Source organism: Cydia fagiglandana, chromosome Z (assembly GCF_963556715.1).
Source record: "Cydia fagiglandana chromosome Z, ilCydFagi1.1, whole genome shotgun sequence".
Lineage (NCBI taxonomy): Eukaryota > Metazoa > Arthropoda > Insecta > Lepidoptera > Tortricidae > Cydia > Cydia fagiglandana.
This window is the reverse complement of record NC_085959.1, coordinates 5,639,679-5,667,331: the sequence shown is the minus strand read 5'-3', so window position 1 is coordinate 5,667,331 and position 27,653 is coordinate 5,639,679. Positions and strand designations below refer to the sequence as shown.

The window sequence follows — 27,653 nt, the reverse complement described above, 5'->3', positions numbered from 1 at the left end:
TAGTTAATTTAAAACGAATATATTTTATATTTTTTTAATATTATAGACAGTACTTAGTAATATTTGAACAATATATTAATTTATACCGACAATATTGGCAGCGTTACGTAAGCGACACTATCTATTGATTCTGCAGAAAAAATAAACTTAAACAACCAATATTGCCTTCGGTCGTGTTTAATTTTATCACTAGTTGTCAATTATTTGTATTTTTCGCACTTGTATCGTAACGTACTATTTCCCTTTTATGTTTGTAATGTAACGTACTATTTCACTTTTATGTTTGTAATGTAACGTACTATTTCCCTTTTATGTTTGTAATGTAACGTACTATTTCACTTTTATGTTTGTAATGTAACGTACTATTTCTCTTTTATGTTTGTAATGTAGCGTACTATTTCCCTTTTATGTTTGTAATGTAGCGTACTATTTCCCTTTTATGTTTGTAATGTAACGGTTAAGGCGAGATTCCACTAGTGTACGGCACTGTGCGGCACTAGCATTTTGTACTGAATATGTGCTACAATATGTGGTAACACTAGTGGAATCTCGCCTTTACAATACGGCTTGAATACAACAACATTCATCTTAAAGTGAATATTGATATTTATGTCCATCCTCCGGTTTCTTTTTCTCAGTCTTCTCTTTCACACTATCGACGCTGCTTTGTCTCCTAAGCGACCTTAAATCTTGCTGTTTTTTACTTGAATCTCCACTCTTTTTGTTTTCTCGTTTCAATTCTTCATCACTTTCCGTTGTACTTATAGTTATAACAGGAATTACTGAGACTTCAGACTGTTTTCTTTCTAGTGCATCTTTCTTGCTTGTCTTTTCATTCACTTCATCGACTTGTGTGGTAACAAATCGTGATTTAGTTTCGTTGTTTCTTTTCTCAACGGCAGCTTTATCTGTGCGATCTTCTTTGTCAACTTTAACTTTGAGTTTATTTTCATCGCTCGCTTGCGTTTTGAATTCTACAATTTTCTTGTCACTTTTTACTATAGTTATATCTTTAGCTTTCAGTACGTCTCTTGGTAGGGTTTCGTGGAAATCTGTGTCAGTTTCGTCATCGTTGTTAGGAGAGATGGATGGGTCGTTGTCGATTTCGGAGAGATCAGATTTCTTATCGACAGCTTGTCCGACGATCTTGGCAAAGATGTTACCTGTGTTAAAAAACAGATCAATAATTATACATATGTACACATAACAGCACTATTGTCCATTCTTCACCTTTGGTTGGCAATTAGTTTAGATTTTAATCGAAGAAAAACTCGTACAAATTGTATGTTATGGCAAGTATTAGGTAATTTAATGATCCCGGGTGTCGCAGTGATATAGTGATAGTGTAGGTACTAATAAATGATGTTGTTCAATTCGGGGATTTTATATATATTTTAACCTAATATAAAGATCCATACCTTCCTTGAAACAAAACGTTATAAATGGATTATATCGCGTATAATGAATTTAAAATGCATCCCGACGTTTCGCACCCTTTACAGCGTTCGTGGTCGACGGGAGTACTACCATCCACACTGTCAACTGTACATCAGTGGGCCTTATGCCTTTTGAAATAAGGTCCGCCGATGTACAGTTAGGAGTGTTGCTGTTTGTATATTTATATTGCATACCTTTCTTCTTCAGTGGTTTAATCGGCGCTTTCCCATCGTCTTCAGTGGCCGTCTTCCTGTCATCCGAGTCAATAGACTTGCCGAGAGGAAAACCTGGCAGCGCTTTCTTCCACCTGGCGAAGGGCGTGTTGTCCATGGCCGTCCCTTTTCGCCTAGTGTCAGCAAGTTGGAACATCTTCCGTCTCTCTTCTGTCCGCTCTCGGCGGAGTTGGATCTGTAATTGTATTTTTATCACAAACTTATTATGTACAGTCGCCATCAGATATATCGGAGCGGTCAAAGTGTTCACAATATCTGAACACGCGCAATATCTAAACCGTTCTTAATAGGATGAAATGCAAAATGATGACTAAAATTTCGGCCAGGATCCTTATCATACAAAGACAAGAGATCATACAATATTCTCAAATTCTTACCTTCAAGTCATTATTTGCTTCTCTCAGTGAATTTGTCAGCGATATCAAATAATAAATAATAAGTATTAGTAAAACAAGCAAAGGAATTACAATGGCTGGTGATGCTATATATTTAACAGCAAAATTCAGCGAAGGGGGCAATAGTTTGGAGAGATTTTTTGTAACTATCTCGTATATCTTCCCGTATTCAGAAAAAGGACCGCAATGCCATGACGGTCTGACCCAGACTATAGAATAGCCAACCGGCAGAACGCAAAGGAACAACATAGTTAGCAATAGTCCTAAATAAAAGTTGTTACTTTTGGAAACTCGGAAGACCACCTCATGGGGTACATTGCACGTCATCACCGCCCAAGAGCGTAAATACATCATGATCATGAGTTTGAAGACGTTTAATAAGACGAGACCGGGCGAGAAGAACATGCCCATCCACACTTGGCCTTGGTTGTTGATTAAATGCAGAATGTTCTCGGCTATTTTAAAGTCCCCGTATTCAGGGAAGGTTTTCTCGAGATCCCAGCACCAGCAGCGGTTCATGTAGCGGACAAAGAGAGCGCGGAAGAAGTCCATGAAGAGGGTGCCGAGCAATAGGAACACCTGAAAAGTAAGTTTTGAGATGATAATGCTATTCCTATTACTATACGTATATGTTATAATTATATTGCTGTCCCGTCCGCATAGTAGCATTGACCGCTGATATCCGTCGACAACAATATAATTAGGTATGCGATTAGGAGAGATAAGAAATAGCGTGTCAATGTCCAAAATTGTTCGTGCTTAGCGTCCTTACTTTATGTATGATGTTCTTGCGACTATTATTGATGAAATTGTGATTCAAATTCAGATCGTTTAATACGGTTTAAACGTACATGTCAAAAACATAATTTAAAAAAAGACACACACACACACACACGTAAAACGAACATTAAAACTAAAACTGTGTTAATATAAATAAATAGATACAAATGATACAATGTCGATGAATGCCAAGACTGCAATGCAAGTACTGTATGCAGGCAGATATGGTTCATATATAATAACATATTTAAGGTTCTAAGTTCTTGATGACTTTTAAGAGCAGTACATACGACCCTATAATGATATTTATGTTCCTGCCTATGTTGTTTTCATAATAACAGAAGTACATACATAAATATAAAATATTACCAAATCCATCATAGTAAGCTTCACCATCTCCTGACCAAGCATTGTCTCCCAACACAGTTTCGTCAGCTTTGATCTCGTTTCCGTTGTCAAGTTGTACATCTTCAAGTTGTTTTTGAAATATACAATGTCTACTTCTGAAGAGTTCGTCATATTTGCTCTTAGAGTTTCGTTTTTGAGATTTAAAGTCTTAATCGAGATGCGTCTGGTAATATAACATTTTGCAGCAGCAACTCGGCAGTTTGAAACTATTATCACTTGTGTAACGTTAGTTTCTCCGCAAATAGTTGTACAGTTTACCATATAAAAAGGACAGTACGACACTGCTCCTGTTGATTTACTGGGAGTTAACTCAGTAGTTGTTTCAGAGGTCATTGGTGTAGTTTCAATGGTCATTTGCGTTGTCTCTGTTGTTATTGGAGTTGTTTCTGTGGTAATTGCAGTTGTCTTATCATCACTGGAATATGCAGTTGTGGCGGTCTCCGTTTCTTTGTCAGTAATATCAGTATTTTTGTCAAGAATGTTAGTGGTTATGTTAATAATGTCAGTATTAGTATAAATATTTGTAGAGTCAGATTCTGAATGAGTAGTAGATGCACTCATTTCTTTAGAGTCAGTTGTGCTTTCAACGATTGAAGCGGTTGTCTCATATGATGACATGTCAACTGTGCCATTTGTCACATATGTCATTACGTCATCTTGTATTGTAGTGCTCACATCGTTTTTATTATCCCAATCTAAAATGTCTTTAAAAGTCCAATCTATTTCTGTATTGTCGTAATTAAAACGACTATCAGTTACGTCGGTAGCATGTGCAGTAGATATTTCATCGGTGTTTTCTTGTACAATTTCAGTAGTTGATCGCATATTTATCACACTATTTTCTGTGCTCTGCGTTCTTGTAAATGATTCAGTTGTTGCATCGTCGTAAATATTATAATCGTCATCATCGTAAACAATCTCTTCGCTTTCGTTTGTTTGTTTTGAAAGAGACAGTATTAAATCCCATTGGCTCGTACTTGATGGAACATCAAGTATAAGGTTTTCAGTTAGAACACTTCCTGTACTAGTTTTGCTTGTACTGTTAGTAGTATATAAAGTAGTTTTATTATTTAAGTCGATTTTAGGTTGTAGCGGTATATTATCTACTTTCGTATGTGTCTTGTTATCTCTTCTAAGATTTTGTGCTATAGTTGATGCTACTGCCATCATAGCAGCTGCGCTAGGCATAACGCAAATGTCACATGACAGACAAGCTTGAACGTCTGAACAATTAACCTCTTCCGTTATAAAAATGATCTCGTTAACATCAAAGGTACTATTAACAGCGGTTATGTTAGGGTTTATAGTTGCGTTTGGTTTCAAATACTCCAAGTCTTTGGACATGCCTTGGATTTTGTAGAATAAACCAAATATAAGCGAGAATAAGTTTAGTAGATTTAACAACATGATCCTGAAACAAGTAGATAATGATATGTTAGCAAAATTTAGACATTTTGCATTTCTCAATTAAATGAAAGAAATTTCAATAAGTAGGTTCCCACAAAACAAGCCTTATTGGACCTAACTGGGCGTGCCAATTTGTGTAATAATGTCCTGTATATTATTTGTTACATGACTAATCCTACCTGAACAATTGCCATCGAAGCTGCGTCCTAGGATGATATTTCTCCATATAGCCCAGGAGCTCAAAGAACACAGGGAACACAAGAGACACGAAGGTGACCACGATCGTAGTGGAGTTATCATGCCACCAGCTGCCAGATTTCTTCGTATCGCTAGAGACTACCTCGAGCACAGCAAAGACGGACAGAGCGAGGAGGATAAGCACGGCAAGGTTGACGAAGACGCGGCGAGCGATTATGCGCCAGCTGGAAATTGAAGGTTTTTTGTAGTTTCATTTAATTTCTGGCTTTAGGATGTGGGCCTTCTATCAAGTTTGTAATTTATTGTAGTAAAATCAATAGTGTTTTGTTAGGATCTGTTAATTTATATGAGACCGATTGTAAAAAAGGTGTAAGAAGTTAGAAATGATAATCTTAGCTAGGCTTCTGGGTCTAGCTCTTAACATAGGTGTGCCGTATAGCGGCAAGTTTCCAAAAATCTGGAAAAGTTGTCGAAAATTTCACATGAAACAAAGGAAACTTTCATTTTGGAAATGAAATAATTACAATTCCCATACGAAAATGTTAAAAGATTTCGAAATTTTACATGTGGAATTTTCTCAATTTTGGAAAAAAAATTAACGGCACATTAGTAGAGTCAACTGTTATCAAGGCCTTACTTTCTGACATCCTTCTTCTTCTCAGCTTCCTCTAGCAAGGCCTCTTTAAACCCAAGAATGACGGAGGCCGTCCGGTTCTGAGCGGTCTCCGTATTGCCTATCATGAAGTCCCAACCGGTGAATAGTTTCCATGAGAATATGCACTCGTCTTCTTTCTCTGAGAGTTTCGACATTCTGGAGTTTTCGGCCATTCTGCAAAATAGAAATAATTGTTGATTGACCTTTTTATATTAAAGTATTGCTCGCAGACGAGTCTGCTTGTTATAAAATTGGTTTGTTTATTTCAGTTGAAATTTGTCATACTTTCTCATTTCCGTAATAATATGCTAAATTTGGAGCTGATATCTGATGATGCAATCAGAAGGAAGTCAAAGGAACAAGGAAGAAAAAAACAAACATAATAATATTTTATTAAGTTTATACTCATTAGAAACTTAGAAAGGTCTCGACAAGTACTTGATAGATATGCAAAGGAGAGAAAATAAAGTCAGGAATAAAAGTGTGTTGCTATTTTTTTTCTACTGTACACTTACTTTCTCAATATGGCGACGAACGCATAAATGTACACCGCTACGCCAGTGAGGAAGTATGCTAGAGGCATTCTGTATTGTGAACGTTCTATGCTGCTGTAGTACCTATGGATTGAATTGATAGCCATTAATAATTTCAATATAATAAGATATCGTTATCGCCAGCAGAATTGAGGTCGTTGAGGAGAATAATTAGTTAATTACGCAACCAGTACGGATATGATGGTCGTATTTGTCTACGTGACAGTGTGATAAAACGGTGTCTGTCTCTTTCTATCTCGCAGAGTAAAAAAGTGATATTTGTTTTATCACGTGGATAAATGTGGATAAAAGGATCCATAATAGGCTTGCAGCTACACAGAGTACAAATCACAAAAACGTGTGTGACAAAGCGTCTCAAAATGGTCATTTATTTCGAACACTGTTCTCGTTTTTAAATCGATATTCCTCGTGATTCTGAACAATCTAAAAGTTTATGGATTTTCGAAAAAAAATTAAAATTTACGAAACTTACCCGTAAAAGATTGGCGACACCCTTAAGAACCCTTCGAATTCCCATAGAGTGAGCAGATTAGTTGCATTCTTCTTCTCTTCATCTGTTATTCTCTTCCTTTCGCCATCTTCGTTTTTGTTAGCCGTTAGATACTACAATTAATAATATTTTTAACAAGCTTTTATTAGGTCGACCTGTATGTAACTAACTATGTAATGGAATCTAAGGTAACTAATTTAAACATCTTCCAAGGATCGTAGCGTCATGAAAATTGGCAGCTGTATGTAGTTCTGATGACAATACAATAATATGGTACTGTCGACCTGATCTGATGATGGAGACAGGAGGTGGCCATAGGAACCCTCGACCTGTATGTAACTATGTAATGGAATCTAAGGAAACTAATTTAACCATCTTCCAAGGATCGTAGCCACATGAAAATTGGCAGCTGTATGTAGTTTCGATGACAATACCATAATATGGTACTGTCGAACTGATCTGATGATGGAGACAGGAGGTGGGCATAGGAACTCTGTGATGAAACAACGCAACCTAATTGTGTTAGGGGTTTTTAGAATTGTCTCGATGAGTATTATTTGTCTGTCGTAAGAAAAGTACAGTCAGCGATAAAAGCTTGTACCAAAAATGAAATTTTTGCCAAAAACTTATTATTTTTAACACTGGAAAATGTTGATAGTTCACAAAGGTATGATTTTTTAATGGTCAGTCTTAGTAGTTTCAGTCTTATGCAGAAGAACTCTATGCAATCCTGTGAGCAAGTTCGATATAGTTATAGGTACGGTTTTTTAGTCCATGCGGATTTTGCGAATATGGACTCGCGAGGCCAATGGCGGCGTAAAGAGCCACTAGTACCTAATGGTTTTAAATTAACAGAAGAAAGAAATGAAGGAAGGAATGAATGAAGGAAAGAAGGGAGGAAGCAAGAAAGGAAGAAAGAAAGTCAGAAAGGAAGGAAGAGAGAAGGGAGGGAACGGACGAAGGAAGGAAGAAAGGGAAGAAAGAAATTAGAATTATAAAAGTTCACCTCGGGAACTATTACGAAGACCAGTAAGATGAAACCAATGACCAGATTGACCCAGAACAGCCAGCGCAGGAACGTGAAGTAAGAGGCCACCACGGAGCCGAAGTGGGACTCTATCTCCTTGATACGGAGCTCCCAGGGGATGAGGAGGTTTGAAGTGTTGGCGGCCTCCCGTTTTAGCTGGTGCCATTTCTGAAATAAAAAGATATAAGCAGAAAAACTTAGCTTGTGATCCACTTTTATATGCAAGTGACGTGTTCTATCTCTCTAATAAATCTGTATCTAATTATGTATCTTGGATCTAAGTAAAGCCGTACAGATGTTGTGCAATATTATTTTCCATCGTATTTTCACGGAAACATTCGTAACGTTTCTTGCTATTTCGGCCAGCCTCGGTACAAAACGTACTGACGGCCCAATTGTAACTTTAAGATACGTTTGTTAGTAGATCTAGAAACGATATGGATTAGATGTCATAGTGCTATTTTGCCTCAACTTTGCCTCCCTCTCGTAGTCTCTGCAGCTGCAAGATTTGCTGGGGCTAAGTACCCCAAGTATCAGTATCGGTATCAGTATTATTTGCACACCCCAATAAAAATAAAAAGATACAACTCGAGGGAAAAAATACAATAGATTAAGGGTAGAGACAGAAAACAGGTGGTATTATCGCTAACGAGCGATCTCTTCCAGACAACCTTTAGTGGCGAGTATCTTTACCGCAGCCAGCAGGATGTTGAACCTCGCGTAGATGTCTCTGGTGCTCTTGGACTGCGCCAGACGTTCCTGCAGCTGCCCTTCGTGACACTTGATGTAGCGTTTTGCCTGCGACCAAAACATTTATCTTATCTATACTTTTAAACAAATTTACCTTTAAACGAGCAATTCTTGTTTATTTATTTATATTATATATTTCGCGGATCTCGGAAACGGCTCTAAAGATTTCGATGAAATTTGCTATATGAGGTGTTTTCCATAGAAAATGCAACATTCTCATTCGTTTTTGAACAATCATTTTACCAGTTGGTGTGGTAAAAAAGAACATGAACCATGAACCTCGAACATAACTAGAAATCGTGAGTTGTCTCAAATCGTTCAACTTTTTGATGATAAATCTAAGGCAAATATAATGTCTGGTAGGTAAACCCCGTAGTAAATTCTCCAAAATAATCACTACCAAATGAACGAGTTTCAGTTTCCTCCGTAGATCTAATGGCTGTTGTTTCACGGAACTGAGGACCTCCTTGTGCATACGGATGTTCTTGAAGATCTCCTCTTGGGTCACCGCGCCTTGGTCGTCCATTGAGATCGCCGTTCTGCAAAGATAAGGGCTCATTTAGACGATGCGAAAACTCGCATGCGAGTTTCATCCATGGGCGTACGCAGCATATTTTTAAGGGGTGGGGCAGAAGTATGGGAGGCTGGGTACGTTGTAACAGGGTACGGTCAAAACAGAAATTCTTAGCTTATGGTCAGAGACCAGGGTGGGGCAACTGCCCCACCTTGCCCCACCGTGGGTACGCCTATGGTTTCATCACATTGCGGTTTTTGATCGGTCGGTTGAATTGGACGTAACCAACAGTCCGCAATGTAAGTAAAATCGCATGCGAGTTCGCGCGCCGTCTAAATTAGGCCTAAAGCATTGACTTGTTATTACTAGTTTAGTGACCCGCCTGGCTTCGCAGGGTTTACCCTTAACAAATTATACACTTAAACCTTCCTCAAGAATCACTCTAATGATAGGTGAAAACCGCATGGAAATCCGTTCTGTAATACACGTGTTAGACACGGTGCGTATAGTACGCCGGTTCCTCACTCTGCGGCCCTGATCACCGGCAGCTTGGGCCTTGCGCCACTGCTGACGGCACCCTAGGTTAGGTTTTATATATGTTTTGTATTGTTTTGTGTGTATCATATTTTACTTTTATATTCATATTATAAAAACCCTAGCCTAAGAAGGATGATGAATAACAAAATTCCTTACTCTCCAGAGCTGGTGGTAAACACGGAACTCCTCCGTCGCGAGCGACTCTCATCCGGCAGGAACGGCGAGGAGGTACGACGACGGCCTTTCCGCGACCGTCGGACGCTGCATCGCCGTTGGCGAAGAACTGCGCTGATGCTGGAGTAGTCCTCGTCTTCGGAGCCGTCTGTGGAGAAGGTATGTTGTTGTTATAGACATCGCAGTGACAATGAGGGGATCACCTGATGGTAAGCGATTACCGCCGCAAACATGAACATCAGACTATTACAGTCATTACAGACGATCTTATAAATAAATACTTATTTTAATGGCTCCTCTACACGATGGGCCAACGCCGGCCATTCCAAGGGACGCAGCCATGCTGTAGAATGAGATAACAATATCACTTGCTCCCTCTAACACATAAATGCGTCCCTTGGAGAGGCCGGCGTTGGCCCATCGTGTAGAGGAGCCATAAGAAATCAGGCCCAATACCACGTCATCATCATCATTCGCTTGCCCTTATCCCATTCATTTTGGGTCGGCGCAGCATGTCTTTTTCTTCCATACCTCTCCCTCGCCCGTCATTTCATCATTCACTTGCGTTCGTTTCATATCATCTCTCACATAGTCCATCCACCTTTTCCTCGGTTCTCCTCTCCCGTTAATTCCCTCCACATCCATTCGTAATACCTTTCTCGTCACATGACTTTCATCTTTCATCCCTCCGCATCACATGCCCGTACCACGCTAGGCGATTCGCTCTTGCTTTTTCTGTTGTGGCCCAATACCACGTAATTTGTCATTAAATGGCATTCAGTAGACTATTTAAAGTGCGCCCAACACTTGACAAAACATATAAGTACAGTCGCCATCAGATATATCGGAGCGGTCAAGGTGCTCAAAAATATCACACGCACGCGCTAACGGCTTGACGATAGAGGCGTGTTCAGATATTTGTGAGCACCTCGGCCGCTCAGATATAATAAATATCTGATGGCAACTACTTAAAGAACAATCGGGGTGTTGCCTTAGGTATCCTAGACGAGCTAAGTATAAAGATTACAAAGGGCATTGCGAATAAGACCCCTTACACTTTTTCAGATTTTGATAACCACCGTAAAGGCATGTAAAGGGCACCATTTGAATAATCAAGAAAAATCTAGAATAGAAATCATCGGATTAGTTCGCTTAGCAATATAATGAAATAATTAGCTATGCAGAAATCGGGTCAACTGGAACATTCGCTTTGGCAGACAAATCGAATACGGGAAAATAATTGCACTTGAACACGCCACGGGAGGCGCGAAATGGAAGCTATTATAAGAAGTATTGGCTGATTCCGTTTTCATTTTACTTCACTTACATATAATAGAGGATAAGAGTGACATTCCATTTCCAACTGCAGCTGCAATACTGTTCATTTTACTATGGAAACGCGTCGCTGTCAGTGTCAATTTCCATAGAAAATGAACAGTATTGCAGCTGCAGTTGGAAATGGAATGTCACTTTTATAGTTACCGTAAAATGAGAGGTTGGGACAAATCCGGAGATCAAACCTCAAAAAAAGTTTATTTTAATATGATTTATATACCTACTTGAAAAGTAATCCGGTTTTTAATGATAATAAATAAATAAATAAATATTATAGGACATTTTTTACACAAATTGACTAAGCCCCACGTTAAGCTCAAGAAGGCTTGTGTTGTAGGTACTCAGACAACGATATATATAATATATAAATACTTAAATACATAGAAAACAACCATGACTCAGGAACAAATATCTGTATCATCATACAAATAAATGCCCTTACCAGGATTCGAACCCGGGACCATCGGCTTCATAGGCAGGGTCACTACCCACTAGGCCAGAGTGGTCGTCAAATAATTATAATATAATCCGTCGTTTCATTTCATAAATTCAACAATTAAACACTGTATAGAGGGAAATCCCAGCTCACCCCGTAGTTGGGGTTATGGGGGATAGGAAATGAGTGAGATGGGACAATTGCTAGAATTTACACAATATTACGTAACAATATGACAAATCTGGTATAAGATAAAGATAAAAAATAGTTTATTCAAGTAGGCATATTACAATGCGCTTATGAACGTCAAATAAACCTTTACCGGCTCCAACCGTACACCTCTGCCCCGAGAAGATTTAAATCCCCCCTCAATTGGAGGAGGGTATCCCAATATGGGACCGGCAACAAACTCGGCGGGACACATCTTTTCAAAACATTATTACATCTTATAATTAACATGCATTACGAGTAATTAAGAAAAATACAATTTAAATAAAAATACCATCTAACCCCGTACCATCCCTCCTCACCCCATTCATAACCCAACTGCACTCGCAATCCCTACTCACCCCATTTACGGTATATTTAGATACTGGCGACCCCATCTTCGCATGGGTTCACCTAGAACTCTAAAATCACTCTATTCTAAAATCCGTTCAGTAGTGTTTGAGTTGAATGCGAACATACATACACACAAATACTTAGCCAGACGCGGCAGGGGACTTTGTTTTATATAAGATGTAGTGATAAAATTATTTCCTTTATGTTTCTTTTTTTTCTGTTACCTTCCTTGATTATTTCTCACTTGATGGTGTGTCATCGGAAGATCAGCGCTGGAAGTCGCCAGCAACATGCTGAGATGGGGCCATTTCGTGACACTTTATTATGTTTTTTCTATGTATGTCTATTATCTGTGTGTTAACGAATAAAAAAAAGAACGGGTTGCACTCCGGGAGTGCCGACAGAAGTGAAAACTCAATGACTAGTCCAAAATTTCTGCAGCACTATGTATGGCCAATCCTCCTTTCTATTGAAAAACTTTAGTTCCGAAATTGCTGGTCAGTTGTTAAAAATTAGAAATTTGTAGCGTTCATTGTATAAATTCGAATAGAAATTGTAAAGTTACCTTGCAGACCTCGCATCTAAATATATTTGGTCATGATATTTTGAGTTGTATTCACCAGTACTAGAGTTCACTTTTATTAGCGATTTCATCAAGATGTAGCTTTATTGAATTAGATTGGATTGATATAAATATAAAGTTAGAATGTAACTGTGAGATCCTCGTATTTCAGCCCGTACAAGATTAGAACATTGATCTTTATTGCTTAATATAAAAGTTTAAATAATTGGCCTGATTATGATACGTTATGACTAAAGTTCTTTGGTGAATAACATCGTCCGTCACACAGGACCTCAGCGCGTTACGCGTTACGCTGTCTCGAGTTTATCATTTTTTCCCCACCTTGAAAAGTGCTCAGCGCCGCTAAAGAAGTTTTCACTTCAAAAACTTATTATATTCAATTCTAAAATAAGACATACACTCCGAAGCAGATTAAACAATCTTGAACATGGAAATTTCGTAAGAAGGCTGATGACTAATACCGGTCCCTTTATCATACCTCCAGCAGTGAACTTCACTTCAGCATTGGACGTTGCCTCTGGCAGGTGGAACAGGTTGGCCCCGGAAGTCATGCTGGGGTCCCAAGTCACGGAGAGACGGTCCACTGAAGGCTGGGGCGAGGATGGGACGCGTTCGTATGAACCCTGGGAACAATATTATCGGAGTCAATTTTAAAGGCGATTAACCTACCGTTAGCTTTACCGAAACTTGAATAGGTATCTGTGAAAAGGTGTGTTTAGGAAAGTTACCGGAAAGTTATAAATGTAGCAGTCGGAAATTTCAGGAACCTTTCACAGGAAGCAAGGGAAACTTTTGTTTTGGAAATAGAAAATATTAATTCCTAAAGATGTATTACTGATGAGAAGTTTTTGCAAAATATTGCAAGATTCCCGACGGCACATCAGTTACAGTAGTAGTAGTTAGACCAAGATAAGTCTGCAACGATTTTAATAGCACACGCAGTGCAAGTGTTATTTTGATAGCACACTTCAAACTTCTATATTAACACTTGCACTGCGTATGCTATCAAAATCGTTGCAGACTTATCTTGGTCTAATAACTCTAGTAATGTTAATTAATTTAATTTCATTACCATTTATATCTTGTCACAGTGACAATACCATGAGGTCCCTAGCAACTTTCATATTGATTGTAACGGTGACTGCTTACCGTCAGACGGGCCGTATGCCTGTTTGCCACCGACGTGGTGTAAAAAAAAGGTGCGTGTGAACGAAACATATTCATTATATGTAGTTTAATTACTGTTCCATTTGCCAATTGCTTGCCACTGTAATCATTTTCACTTAAGCCATTATTAGGATTTTAATCACTTTTAGTGGTATTTTACTTAGGGAATGTGTTTCATAATGGTAACATGATAGTGAGAGTTTTCATTATTTATTTTTTCACTAGTTTCTGCCTGCGATTTTATCCTCGTACTATCCTTCGTCCTTCCTCCTCATTAAACTATCTCCATAGGCACCAAATGTCGTCTAAATCGGTTTAAGCCTTTAAGAGGTACAGACAGACACAGAGTTACTTGCAGTCATATATGTAGGTCATACTGAACAACTATCACTATGGGGCCAACCCCGAAATCGCAAAACAAATCTGTTGTTCTATAGAAAACATTAAGTAAGTAAGTAACACATTATTGTACGGAAGAGAGGAATACATCAGATAGAACATAAATATAGTACAAGGGCGAACTTATCCCTAAGAGGGATCTTTTCCAGATAACAACAGATTGACATTATGATTCGCCGAAATGTATGACACAGGTTTTTTCAAAGTGTACAGTTTTGGCCCCATAGTAAAGTTGTTCAGTATGACCTACCTACAGTCAGCAGCAGAAGTTGCTAAGCAGGTGAGGTGTTCAAAATTACCTTGACACGCTCTTATACTATTAACAATAAAGTCGCGTCTAGATTATTTTGAACACCTGGCCCGCTTAGCTACTTCTGCTGCTGACTGTACATATTCACCCGTCAGAGAATGGTCAGATATAAACATCAGCCGGCGTATTATGGATAGATTTATCCATCTTTATCCACGTGATAAAATATCTGTCACTTTTTAACACCGTGGGATAGAAAGTGACGGACGCCGTTTTATCACGCCGTCACGTAGATAAGAACGACCATCATATCCGTAGAGAACATCACTCTGTAGATCTTTATCCTTAAATAACACGTATCAATTATGAAAGATATTGAGCTTAAAAAAAAATCTAGTCTATCTCGAATAGTCTGTGTATTGATAAGAGGATTAGGATCCTGACCGATTTTTTTTGCATATTTTTGCATTTTTCAGAAAAGATTTTTTCTGTAGCTTTTTACCTAAAGCACAACCGAGGTTTGAACCCCCCATTTTTGACCACCACACACCGTTACACACACGATTAGGATCATTCAAAAATCGATGTATCAAAAATCACTTTAAAACATAAATTACTTTAGAAGCCAATCTGTCCAATATAAGGTACCTATATAAATAAAATTCCAAATCATATTCAATAAAAAGTTAACCTGCTCATCCAATAATGCACTTTTACGTTCTAAAAACACTCCAACAATCTGCAACTTTCCACCCGGTGGGCTGCAGGGGCGACTAAAGACTGAGGACCGACGCACATTGACACATAAATTAGACTATTTACTGCCGTGATCACGATTAGACGGTATTAATGAGGAAATGGAGCGCTTTGCGGCCGCTGACGAAACGCGAGGTTTTTCTTTAATTGTTGTAAGCTTTTCAATAAAGAGAGAATATTTATTTTATACTGTTTATTGTTTAGTACTGTATACTGTTTAGTATTTGTTGTTATAGCGGCACAACAGAAATACATAATCTGTAAAAATATCAATTGTCCAGCTGTCGGCCTGGAGACAGACAGATGGATAGACAGACGGACAGTGGAGTCTTAGTAATAGGGTCCCATTTTTACCCTTTGGGTAATGATATTCAAATTTCAAACATCTTTAAAAACAACGGCATTTGATTTGATCTCTATCGATCGAGATGTTTGTTCTAAATGCCTTAATGGTGGTCGTAACATGCCGTTCCTGAATTTATATTATAGAGAGCTTATACAAAGTGTGTAGGTAGAAAAAATAAAATAAAAATGATTTATTCAGTATCTTAATACTTGAATATCTATTTTGAAATTTATTTCATAATTAAAATAACACAAACTAAACTTAAATATAAATATAAACTAAATATGTATAAAATAAATGAACTACTGAAGCCCGTCCCGGGCTGTCCCCGACGCACAGGTGCCCATCACGTTCGCTGCGTTGCCGCGTTGAATTGCGATGGACAACCATCAGGGAGAACCCGGAGCGGGGGTCAAGGCCCCTTTCAAGCAGGCGACGACCCAGCTCCCAGAGGAAGAACTTACCCTCAGCGCACCACCAACCTTAATTAAATTACAATGTCTGATCTGGTGCCTCTTTTTGAAGTGAAAACTTCTTTAGCGGCGCTGGGCACTTTTTGAGGTAAGGAAAAAATGATAAGCTCGAGACAGCGTAACGCGATCACGTGACCGTAACGTTTAGATAGCCACTCATTTAGATGGCATTTAAATCAATAAAGAAAAACTAAATGACATTACATGAAAAAGAGTCTAATCTTGTACGGGTTGAAACGACGATACGAGGATCTCACAGTTACATTCTAACTTTATATCACTCAAATATAATTCAATAAAGCTACATCTTGATGAAATCGCTAATATAAGTGAACTCTAGTACTGGTGAATAAAACTCAAAATATCATGACCTGACATGATATTTAGATGCGAGGTCTGCAAGGTAACTTTACAATTTCTATTCGAATTTTAAACAATTAACGCTACAAATTTGAATTTCGTATTTTAAACAAGCTCACTGACCATCAATTTCGTAACTAAAGTTTTTCAATAGAAAGGAGGATGGGTCAATTATAAGTACATAGTGCTGCAGACATTTTGGACTAGTCATTGAGTTTTCACTTCTGTCGGCACTTCCGGAGTGCAACCTGTTGTTTTTTTTAAGTATAAATACTTGTGTTTAGAGAACACCCCTCTTCCACCTGTTGTAACTTAAAGTAAACGTTATATAATAAAAGGATTGGTTTATATTAATTTTGAACAAAAAGCAGTATTTAAAACCGTATACACTGAAAAAAATATGAGCTATCGAGCACACATCAAAATTATTTCATTAAGATTAACTGTTTTTACAATATCAACTAATGTACGTTCATTCGTACGTAACGTACAGTCGCCATCAGATATATCGGAGCGGCCAAGGTGTTCACAATATCTGAACACGCACTCTAACGCCTTGACTATACAGGCGTGTTCAGATATTTGTGAGCGCCTTAGCTGCTCCGATATATCTGATGGCGACTGTACAAAAAGTAAAGTTTACTGCTTGGTTCAATAGGCTCATATTGCAATTTCAATTGTTTTAAACGTTTTTTTTTCTCAGCGTATTATTAGAATTAAAACACGAGTGGGGGTTTATGAAACAAGCAGAAAGCGAGTCACCTTTCATTATGTATCAGTCACATAAACTGCTATTATTCTATTTGTAGTGTTCTATTATATAAGTGTTTACATGTACGTCGCCCCTTATTATCGGAAATGAATACAGAGCGTCGCCATTCGTGGCGTGGCGAGAAATAACGTCGAATTGTGTACACTCGCGCCCGGAACGGAAAACAAACGTCATCATTCTACTAGTGAGAAAAACGAGCGTTTTCTTACGTGTTTTCAAAATGATGAAATAGATACTGTCAAAGAATTTAATTTCAGTACCATTGCGTACCTTGTTAATTATAGTCACTAGGGACCCTTACATAAACGAAATGCTACCAGAAAAAGGTGACGATGTGGATTACTACATCTGGTGATCAGTTAAATGCCAGCCAATAATTTATATGGCATTTCAAACTGTTGTAAGAAGTCGGTTATTTTTCTATTATTTTGTTTTTTCGAGGTAGAGGCAGACCAAAGATGAGATGGCGAAACGACCTGGACTCATTTTGTGGCAACTGGCGGGAGCATGCACAAAGCCGTGACGAGTGGCGAAAGACAGGGGAGGCCTTTGCCCAGCAGTGGGACACAATATAGGCTATTAAAAAAAATGTTTTTATAGGTAACCTATCTCTAAAACTTTCGTGCCTGTCTGTCCAAGATGATTAAATTCTCTTTATCACGCTATGTCGCTGTGGCTACCAAAATGAATTCGCTATGAGCGTGGTGAGGGAACTAGATTTTACAATCGCACTCGACGTAGCAAAAATATAATCTTGTCAGCGTTTCTTTTATTTTATACCAGTTTTATACACAAAACTTTTTTAAAACATTGTAAATAAGAGTAAACAATCAGTATTGGCTATGTGTACGCAGTGGCGCCAACCTGGTGGCTATTTAATGGTTGACAGGTGCTTATTTAATAATGTAATCTCACACAAGAGCGTTTCTTTTATTTTTTGCCATTTTATTTATTTTTACCTTTTTTGCCACTTTTGTGTTATTTCTACTCAGAATTACGAGCTCTTTCGATCCTAATGAGATAAAAAAAATCCTAGAGTTTTTTCGTATTGTGTTACCATTTCCCCATATACTTTGTATCGCGGTAACAAAAAGGAAAGTATGAAAAATGTTTGGAAATTTTAGGACACTTTTTTTCTCCTATAAGGATGAAAAGGGCTCGCGTTTCCGACTAGAAATAACACAAAAGTGGCAAAAAAGGTCAAAATAAATAAAATGGCAAAAAATAAAAGAAACGATTTTGCGTGAGATTACATTATTAAATAAGCACCTGTCAACCATTAAATAGCCACCAGGTTGGCGCCACTGCGTACACATAGCCAATACTGATTGTTTACTCTTATTTACAATATTTTAAAAAAGTTTTGTCAGTCTGCCGCCGTGAGAAGCGGTAATTCCATGTGCTTAGCATTTAAGTCAGCGCCGCACGTAGCCAGTCGGACTCCACCTCTGTCGTGTCGGCGGGCGGTAATGTCTCCGCCAATGGATGCCAATCGACGCCTTGATTAACTGTCCTGGTTAGGGCTGCCCCTTTAATTAGTTTACCCGACTGCCGAAGGAGGTTTATTATTAGGGTTCCGTACCCAAAGGGTAAAACGGGACCCTATTACTAAGACTTCGCTGTCCGTCCGTCCGTCCGTCCGTCCGTCTGTCACCAGGCTGTATCTCACGAACCGTGATAGCTAGACAGTTGAAATTTTCACAGATGATGTATTTCTGTTGCCGCTATAACAACAAATACTAAAAACAGAATAAAATAAACATTTAAATGGGGCTCCCATACAACAAACGTGATTTTTGACCAAAGTTAAGCAACGTCGGGAGTGGTCAGTACTTGGATGGGTGACCGTTTTTTTTCTTTTTTTTGTTTTTTTGCATTGTGGTACGGAACCCTTCGTGCGCGAGTCCGACTCGCAATTGCCCGGTTTTTTTTTAATTTTTAACAAGCAGAAACGTCTGCGAAATGCTTTAAGCTTAGAATAAGTGAGACTTGAACTCACCCCCACCCATAAAGTTAAATTTGAACGGCGAAGATTTTTCTGGTATTCAAATTTAATCCTTGTCACTTTGACATAAAGTGCCCATGTCGAATACTAGTGTAGCGTCGAGCACTAGTACTTCTACCTTATTTGACTACTCAATACTCATCAAATCAGTTCTTTTTTCGAACTGTCATAGCGATTTTGCTAGTATGAAATTTATATGAAACACTTTAAATAGTTTTTTTCGGGTTTTAAAATAGAAATTACGCCTAAAAATAACTGGTGTCTACGTTTCTCTATTAATCTCCTGGTGCCTTATTTCATCCATGGTGTAAAATAAACTATTTTAAATACAGTCAAATACCCTATAATGTAAAAAAACAACGGGTTGCACTCCGGGTGTGCCGACAGAAGTGAAAACTCAATGACTAGTCCAAAATGTTTGCAGCACTACAATAAAATTGACCCATCCTCCTTTATAGAAATATTTATAGAAAAACTTTAGTTCCGAAATTGCTGGTCAGTGAGCTTGTTTAAAATTCGAAATTAAAACTTGTAGCATTAATTGTTTCAAATTCGAAATTCAAACTTGTAGCATTAATTGTTTAAAATTCGAAATTCAAACTTGTAGCATTCATTGTTTAAAAATCGAATAGAAATTGTAAAGTTACCTTGCAGACCTCGCATCTAAATATATTTGGTCATGATATTTTGAGTTTTATTCACCAGTACTAGAGTTCACTTTTATTAGCTATTTCATCAAGATGTAGCTAGTTTTATTGAATTATGTCTGAGTTCTATAAAGTTAGAATGTAACTGTGAGATTCTCGTATTTCAGCCCGTACAAGATTAGAACATTGAGCTTTATTGCTTAATATAAAAGTCCAGTATTAAATAATTGACCTGATTATGATACATTTTGACTAACGTTCTTTGGTGAATAAAAACGAAACAGCAGGCTCAGGCATACATTTTCGCCGCGCGGTAGAAAGAGACGGTTACGCATTACGCCTTACGCTGTCTCGAGTTTATCATTTTTTCCCCACCTCATAAAGTGCACAGCGCCGCTAAAGAAGTTTTCACTTCAAAAATAACTCCTCAAAATGTTGCAACCGAAATTGACAACCCTGACGGCTAATTCCATTAAATCCCAACCCAGTATCGCTATATTACTTATAATTAACTAGTGATTTGGATATCTTGATCGAAATTAACTATAACAGCGAGTAATTATATTTTAGACCGTATTTTCACGCGCATTGGGTTGAAATTACAATGGAAGATAATGGGTACTTATGCTCTTTAATATGTAAGTTTTTGTAGATGTTACTGTTATTTGGGTCATAGGTAATCACGACGTATTGTTTTTTATTTATTTATATAAAATAGGTTACTTACATAAAAATATAACAAAATGTATATCTGGATAAAATACAGAAAAAAAAATACATACCCATCATAAATATGATTAATTCATTCATTCATTCATAGAACCTTTACCAGTTTGGTAGTGCTTTGAATACATCGTTTGACATCACGTTTATCGAAATCAGCTCAGTAGTTTAGACGCATAGATGGCAGGATCCTGTATATATGCTATACGCGTGCCACGGTGAGGGACAAAACATAGTTACACTATGATTGGTCGAATTTATTTGTTGCCCACCATAATCCATACTGGGACCCGGGTATGTCCCTAAACTACATCCAAGGCCACCGTTGGACGGGCAGCAGCGTCCCTCAAATTCGGTGTACTCAACTGCGATCGCCAACCCGCCTGCCAAGCGTGGCGATTATGGCATTCACCCCCCATCCGGCACGTATGGAGGTCCAAGGGGGAGGCCTATGTTCAGCAGTAGACGTCTTATGGCTGAGATGATGATGATAATCCATACTAAATTTACGGTGGGGAATAAAAATAATGTGAGACTGTGACAAGGACAAACAATAGCGCTTTCGCTGCTACTCCTACTGAAAGATACATATTATTAGTTAACCTCCTAAGGCCCAGTCATACAAATGAAAAACCGGGCAAGTGCGAGTCGGACTCGCGCACGAAGGGTTCCGTACCATAATGCAAAAAACGGCAAAAAAAAACGGTCACCCATCCAAGTACTGACCCCGCCCGACGTTGCTTATTTTCGGTCAAAAATCACGTTTGTTGTATGGGAGCCCCATTTAAATCTTTATTTTATTCTGTTTTTAGTATTTGTTGTTATAGCGGCAACAAAAATACATCATCTGTGAAAATTTCAACTGTCTGGCTATCACGGTTCGTGAGATACAGCCCGGTGACAGACGGACGGACGGACGGACAGCGAAGTCTTAGTAATAGGGTCCCGTTTTACCCTTTGGGTACGGAACCCTAAAAATCCAAAATGTCCAGCAGCGGACGTCCTCTGGCTGATAAGATGTAACCCGTATTCCGCAAATCAAATAGGTAAAATTCATTCATTCATTTATTCAAATTCATTCATTCATTCATTAAGGTCCACCGATGGACAGAAGAGTGTTGCTGTTTGTACAGTCAGCCAAGAAAGTGGTCTACCACTTTTCGACTCTATTCATCAGATTGATAGAGTCGAAAAGTGGTAGGCCACTTTCTTGGCTGACCGTACGTGCATAGGCGCCACTTGCACGATACCACTAACCCGGGGTTAGCCGGTTAAACCTAGAGTTAACATGGTTACCAGTACAATTTGACACTGGGTTAACAGTTTAACCGCTTAACCCCGGGTTAGTGGGATTGTTCAAGTGGCTCTCAGTGGCTTATACTTTCTAGTTCTACTAACTGTCCGGTGACGTCATTACAACACGCAATAGAACCAATTAAATGACTTTAATTAAAACACGACCAAGTGAAAATCACATACATTATTTTAATTATCAGTAGGGACTTTCCTACATTTGCACATTTACTTTTATTACTAAAGAAAGGACGCTTGGCACGAGGAATTTCGTACATTGACTTGCTTGTTTGTTCCTATAGCGTAATTATAGGTATAGCTGTCCCGCCCATGATGACGGCTGTCAATGTCACTGTGCAAGCGGGACAGCAATGTAATTATGCGCGTGCAAAAGAGGTAGCAACACGTCGATCGTTGTACGAAATTCCTTGTGGTAAAGTTAAGAAAAATGTTTAGCGGCTACCCGGCATTCATCGATTTTTGAAAACTTTTGTATTGTAGGTATCTCCTACTTTTGCACTACATATAAAATTATAAAACAAACGGGCATCGGTTCTTCAATCTTTTATTTCCATTTTAGTCCACCAGTTTTTGAAAGAAATTAATACTTATTTTTTTATAATTTTTTTAAACATTGTCCAGACAAAAAAACTTATTTCGTATCTAGATTGCTGTGGAGGATCTTAAATATGCGAAATCTACATATTTGGGTTCGTCTTTGACGTCTTGATAAACTAGTTAACACATAAGTTATGGCCAGAAAACCAGTTTCTTGGCCTAAAATTGTTCAACTTTGGTGCCAAATATCTCGGAATATCTCGGGATACTATATTGCTTAAAGCCGTTGCTGTTAATATGATAAGCTACAAAAAACATTAGAAAATAAGGGATTCAGATCGAAGGTCATTGGCGTGGGGGAGCCCCTTAAGGCCCACTTGCACCATCCCACTACCCCGGGGTTAACCGGTTAAACCGTTAACTCAGTGTCAAATTGTACTGGTAACCATGGTGACACTCCAGGTTTAACCTGTTAACCCCGGGTTAGTGAATGGTGCAAGTGGCCCTAAGCATGTAATGGCTCCTCTACCTCTACACGATGGGCCAACGCCGGCCACTACAAGGGACGCAGCCATGCGGTAGAATGTGAAAGCGATATCACTTGCTCCCTCTAACGTATAAATGCGTCCCTTGGAGTGGCCGGCGTTGGTCCATCGTGTAGAGGAGCCATAACGGTGAAATAAACTGACTGTACCTGTGGTGTTAGCTCGCTGCGCTCCCATGTTTTTGGTTCCAACTTCAAAATACCTCTTTCTTTGCCCTGTCATTGGAAATAATAAACTATTAATATAATAGGACAGTCATTATAGATTTTGACCCGTGAATAATTAGTTCTTGGATTTTTTTTTCGTAGGGCCCTCGGGGGGGTCACTGGGAGTGTAAATTCAAAAAGTAGGCTTAATCAGGCTCCTGCGTATATTCAAAAAATGGTTTTTTTTCCAAAAAAACGGGTTTTCTTCAATAACTCGGCCATTTTTGATTTTACAGTAAAACCGTAAGGACAAAAATTGTAGGAAATTTGATTCTCTACAAGTTAGTCCAGTCATTATATCCAAAAAACCGACCCTTCTCGTGAATAATCAGTTCTTGGATTTTTTTTTCGTACGTCCCTCGGGGGAATCACTGGGAGTGTAAATTAAAAAAGTAGACTGAATCAGGGTCCTGTGTATATTCCAAAAACGGTTTTTCTTGAATAACTCGGTCATTTTTGATTTTACAGTAAAACCGTGAGGACAAAAATTTTAGAATATTTGATTCTCTACAAGTTTGGTCCTCACAATTTTTCTTCTAGGATCGATAGTTTGGAAATAAAATTTGAAAAAAGCGACAAATTCAAAATATTTTCAATATCTCGTTTATTTTCAACTTTACGACATAAATGAAGAGGACTAAACTTGTAGAGCAGTGGTTCTTAACCTTTTCAGTCCGGTCACCCCTATGACTAACTAGGGAACCTGATATTACCCCTCCTCCCAATGGTAATAAAAATTAAAACGTGTACGTTTGTTGTATTGTTATATTAGGTTAGCTTATTACCCCCGTAAAATACCAGTTTTACCCCCACGGGGGTAATTACCCCTAGGTTAAGAACCACTGTTGTAGAGAATCAAATTTTGAACAATTTTGGTTCTTACCTTCTTTCCCCCAAAATCGATATTTTAGAAATTAAACCTGAAAAACGCGACAAATTCAAAATATTATCATTATCTCCTATGTTCCACGCTTTACGGCATAAATGAATGGAAACGAAGTTGTAGAGAATCAAATTCTGAACAATTTTTGTCCTCACGGTTTTACTGTAAAATCAAAAATGACCGAGTTATTCAAGAAAAACCGTTTTTCGAATATACAAAGGACCCTGATTCAGTCTACTTTTTGAATTTACACTCCCAGTGATTCCCCCGAGGGCCGTACGAAAAAAAAAATCCAAGAACTGATTATTCACGGGAAGGGTCGGTTTTTTGGATATAATGACTGGACTAACTTGTAGAGAATCAAATTTCCTACAATTTTTGTCCTTACGGTTTTACTGTAAAATCAAAAATGGCCGAGTTATTGAAGATAAATCGTTTTTTTGGAAAAAAACCATTTTTCGAATATACGCAGGAGCCTGATTAAGCCTACTTTTTGAATTTACACTCCCAGTGACGCCCCCGAGGGACCTACGAAAAAAAAATCCAAGAACTAATTATTCACGGGTAGGGTCGATTTTTTGGATATAATGACTGTACTATAAACGTAATATATAATATAATTTTTTTTTTTTATGTTTAAGCATTATTTAATAGTATGGCATACAAATTACAACTAGCACAAATAAAAATTAAAACAATAAATTTAAGAAAACAAACCACTCCCTGCCGTTCCCGGTGCAAAGGTGCCCATGATGCTCGCAGCATTTCCACGCTGGATCACCACGGACAGCCTTTGCACAAGGAACGACTCGGAATATTATAAATTACTACACCTTATGAAACAAAGTCCCCCGCCGCGTCTGTCTGTTTGTGTGTATGTTCGTTATAAACTCGAAAACTACTGCACGAATTTTCATGCGGTTTTCACCTATCAATAGAGTGATTCTTGAGGAAGGTTTAGGTGTATAATTTATTAAGGTTTTGTGTAACCCGTGGGATGCCGGGGCGGGTCGCTAGTAAATCATTCATTCATTCATTTCATTTCAAATATTATATGACAAACTTTACACAGATAGATCTTATTCCACAGTAAGCTCAATAAGGTTTATGCTGTTGGTACTAGACGACAAATAATATATAATATACAGAGTGATCTATCCAAATGGGTCAGTAGGGAGAAGTCAGAAACTATAAGAGATAGCGATATCTGTTCTTAGGAACCATGGCTTCGATTTTAGATTTAATAATAATGACATTCACACTTTTTTTTAACTCTCATACATATATATATATATGTATATATATATATTTTAATAATAACATAACCGGGAATCGAACCTAGTCGAAGTCTCTGTAAACAATGTTAGGTATAAAAACTGCAAGTTTTTTCGTTGTTATTGTTTATCGTTCGAATCTTAAGTCACAAGGAACACATTTTCAATATTGTTTAAGTAATTAAAAGAAAAACCTAACAATAAGATAATTATTTTATTTCAGTAAATGTTCAAAATGGTAGCCATTTTCCTGGATGCAAAGATTATTTCTTTTGGGTAAAAGTTAATAAGTGTTCTATTTTCAAATTTTAAATAAATTGGCACGCCCGCTGAACGAATGCGTTCTGATATTAAATAAACGCAATTTGTAATGCATAATATCGATGCAGATAAGATATGCATAAGTGGTCTATTCAGATAAATGATAGTAAATAGGACATAGAATTAATATTTGTAGCCAAATTTTAGTGCCGGATTACTGGGTATACCGGACCATCAAAGTGCCGGATTATCGAGATTTCACAGTACAAGTTAAATAAAAGCTTGTAAAAAAAATACCTTGTCCATGGTGTCGAGTCCGCAGACTAACGCCAACTGCGACCCACGTGGGAAAACCGCGTAACTCAACTATTTTAATTACCGCCTCTAAGCTAAATGTGTACCTTGATTTATATACATTTTGAGTAATTAAGGGTTTTTTGTAATTGAATGGTGTGTTTTGTGTACTCGTCTTTGCTCATGATTCTGTATGTGTGAAAGTTAATGCTCCTCTACTCTTTACTTTCTAGGGTTCCGTACCCGAAGGGTAAAAACGGGACCCTATTACTAAGACTCGTCTGTCCGTTTGTCTGTCTATCTGTATGTCTGTCTGTCTGTCACCAGGCTGTATCTCATGAACCGTGATAGCTAGACAGTTGAAATTTTCACAGATGACGTAGGTATTTCTATTACCGTGTGTTAGAGATAGGACCTAACTAGATCGATTTTTCGACTCCGAAAACCCCTATGTAGCAAAAATCAACGAAATATATATAAAATGAATTCCTCGTTTAAAGGTAGTAGATTAGACACTACAAAATATAAATAAATAAAGCGGTGTTATGAACACTTGGTCGGGGTAAATGGCTTGATTGACATGAACCTAGCCGCCATCCATACGAAATTACGCTCTCATAAATATATACGCTTTAAACGTCATTCTGTGATAACATAACATTTAATTTTAACATGAACACCCAAGTAGGTAACATAATAATTTTTTTTTTGCTACTTATAACAAAATAACCAATAACATAGTTTTCTCAGTTACACCCTTTCTCACCGTTTCTCGTAATTACTGAGTGCTAAGCAAAGCGAGCCGTTAAAAGGGGTGAGCTCGTTTACGCCACCCATTTATGGGTAGGAACGCCACAGACCCCCATCGGCACAGTCACCCTGTATATATCGGTGAATTGGGCATCCTGCATAACGCGCTTTTAGCGGGTTAAATAACGATCTCGGGTAACTAAAGTGATAATGGTTCTATTTTGGCAGTTTTTAACCGACTTAATAAAAAAAGTTTAAAAAACATGTTTTTGTGATAATAGCATAATGAGCACAAGAATAGGAATCACTACTAGCATCATCGGTTGCACGAAATAATTGCTCTAAACTCGGTCTAGAGGATTCCTAGTCTATGGACTCGTGGTACGGGCACATACATATATAATGACACTTGAAATCATACCGATGTTGTTCGCAGTTTTGATTTTTGACAGGCAATCTTGTACACTCTAGACCTGTGCAAGTCTCTTGTGAGCTATAGTATGAATTATCTCAGATGATTTTTTCGAGTTCGGGTGCTAATTCGTTAAACAAAAGCCTTTGTTTCTTTTAAGAGCGGTCTACAGCCACGTGCCAAAGCAACCATGTCGTTTAAAAAGCAACTATCGTGATAGTATTTAGGTTCAAATTCATATGACAAAATTAATGGTCTTGTTTTTTAAGATAACAAAAACGTGTTTTCTCCGAATGGGCTGATTCAAGAATTTGAACCATATAATTAGAATGGTAAATTTGCTTTTTAAATGGGTTTGTTCCCGTTACTTACGTCGGGGCTATTAGCAGTAAGCATTGTAACCACTGCATAAAGGAAACAATATCTTATGTTTAACAGATTAGGGTCCGAGCCCGAAAAATTCACCTGAGATTATTCATAACTACTATTACACGAAGCCTAAACGCCCACTGATCAGTCCGCCGGACGGTATCGGCCTATCAGTTTTTTCTTCTTCTTAAGGGGCCCACTGGCCATTGGCCTGTCAGTTGTTCGGAACTGTCAAAATTTTGTTCTAACTGACAGGCCGATACCGTCCGGCGGACTGTTAATCAGTGGCCCCCTTTATGGTGCCGTCTCCTGCCGGATGTTGGCTATCATTAGGGCTATTTTCACTTTTGCCGCTGCAGCTCGAAACAGCGATCTGGTGCTCATCTTGAACCAGCACCTGAGGTTTTTGAGCCACGAGGTTCGTCTTCTTCCACAT

At 38.2% G+C, this 27,653-nt stretch overlaps 1 protein-coding gene across 1 annotated transcript; it reads right to left on the bottom strand.

Moving 5' to 3' along the window:
* Positions 1-547: 547 nt before the first annotated feature.
* LOC134679256 (transmembrane channel-like protein) lies at positions 548-27,653 on the bottom strand. The gene is made up of 15 exons (XM_063538145.1): positions 27,531-27,653; positions 22,918-22,983; positions 12,953-13,097; positions 9,542-9,707; positions 8,735-8,873; positions 8,278-8,382; positions 7,564-7,752; positions 6,540-6,670; positions 6,029-6,130; positions 5,496-5,687; positions 4,840-5,082; positions 3,215-4,664; positions 2,048-2,644; positions 1,632-1,845; positions 548-1,163 (listed from the first exon to the last, which is right to left on the bottom strand). Exons 1-15 carry the CDS (start codon positions 27,651-27,653, stop codon positions 589-591), a joined length of 4,437 nt encoding a protein of 1,478 aa, XP_063394215.1. The 3' UTR covers positions 548-588.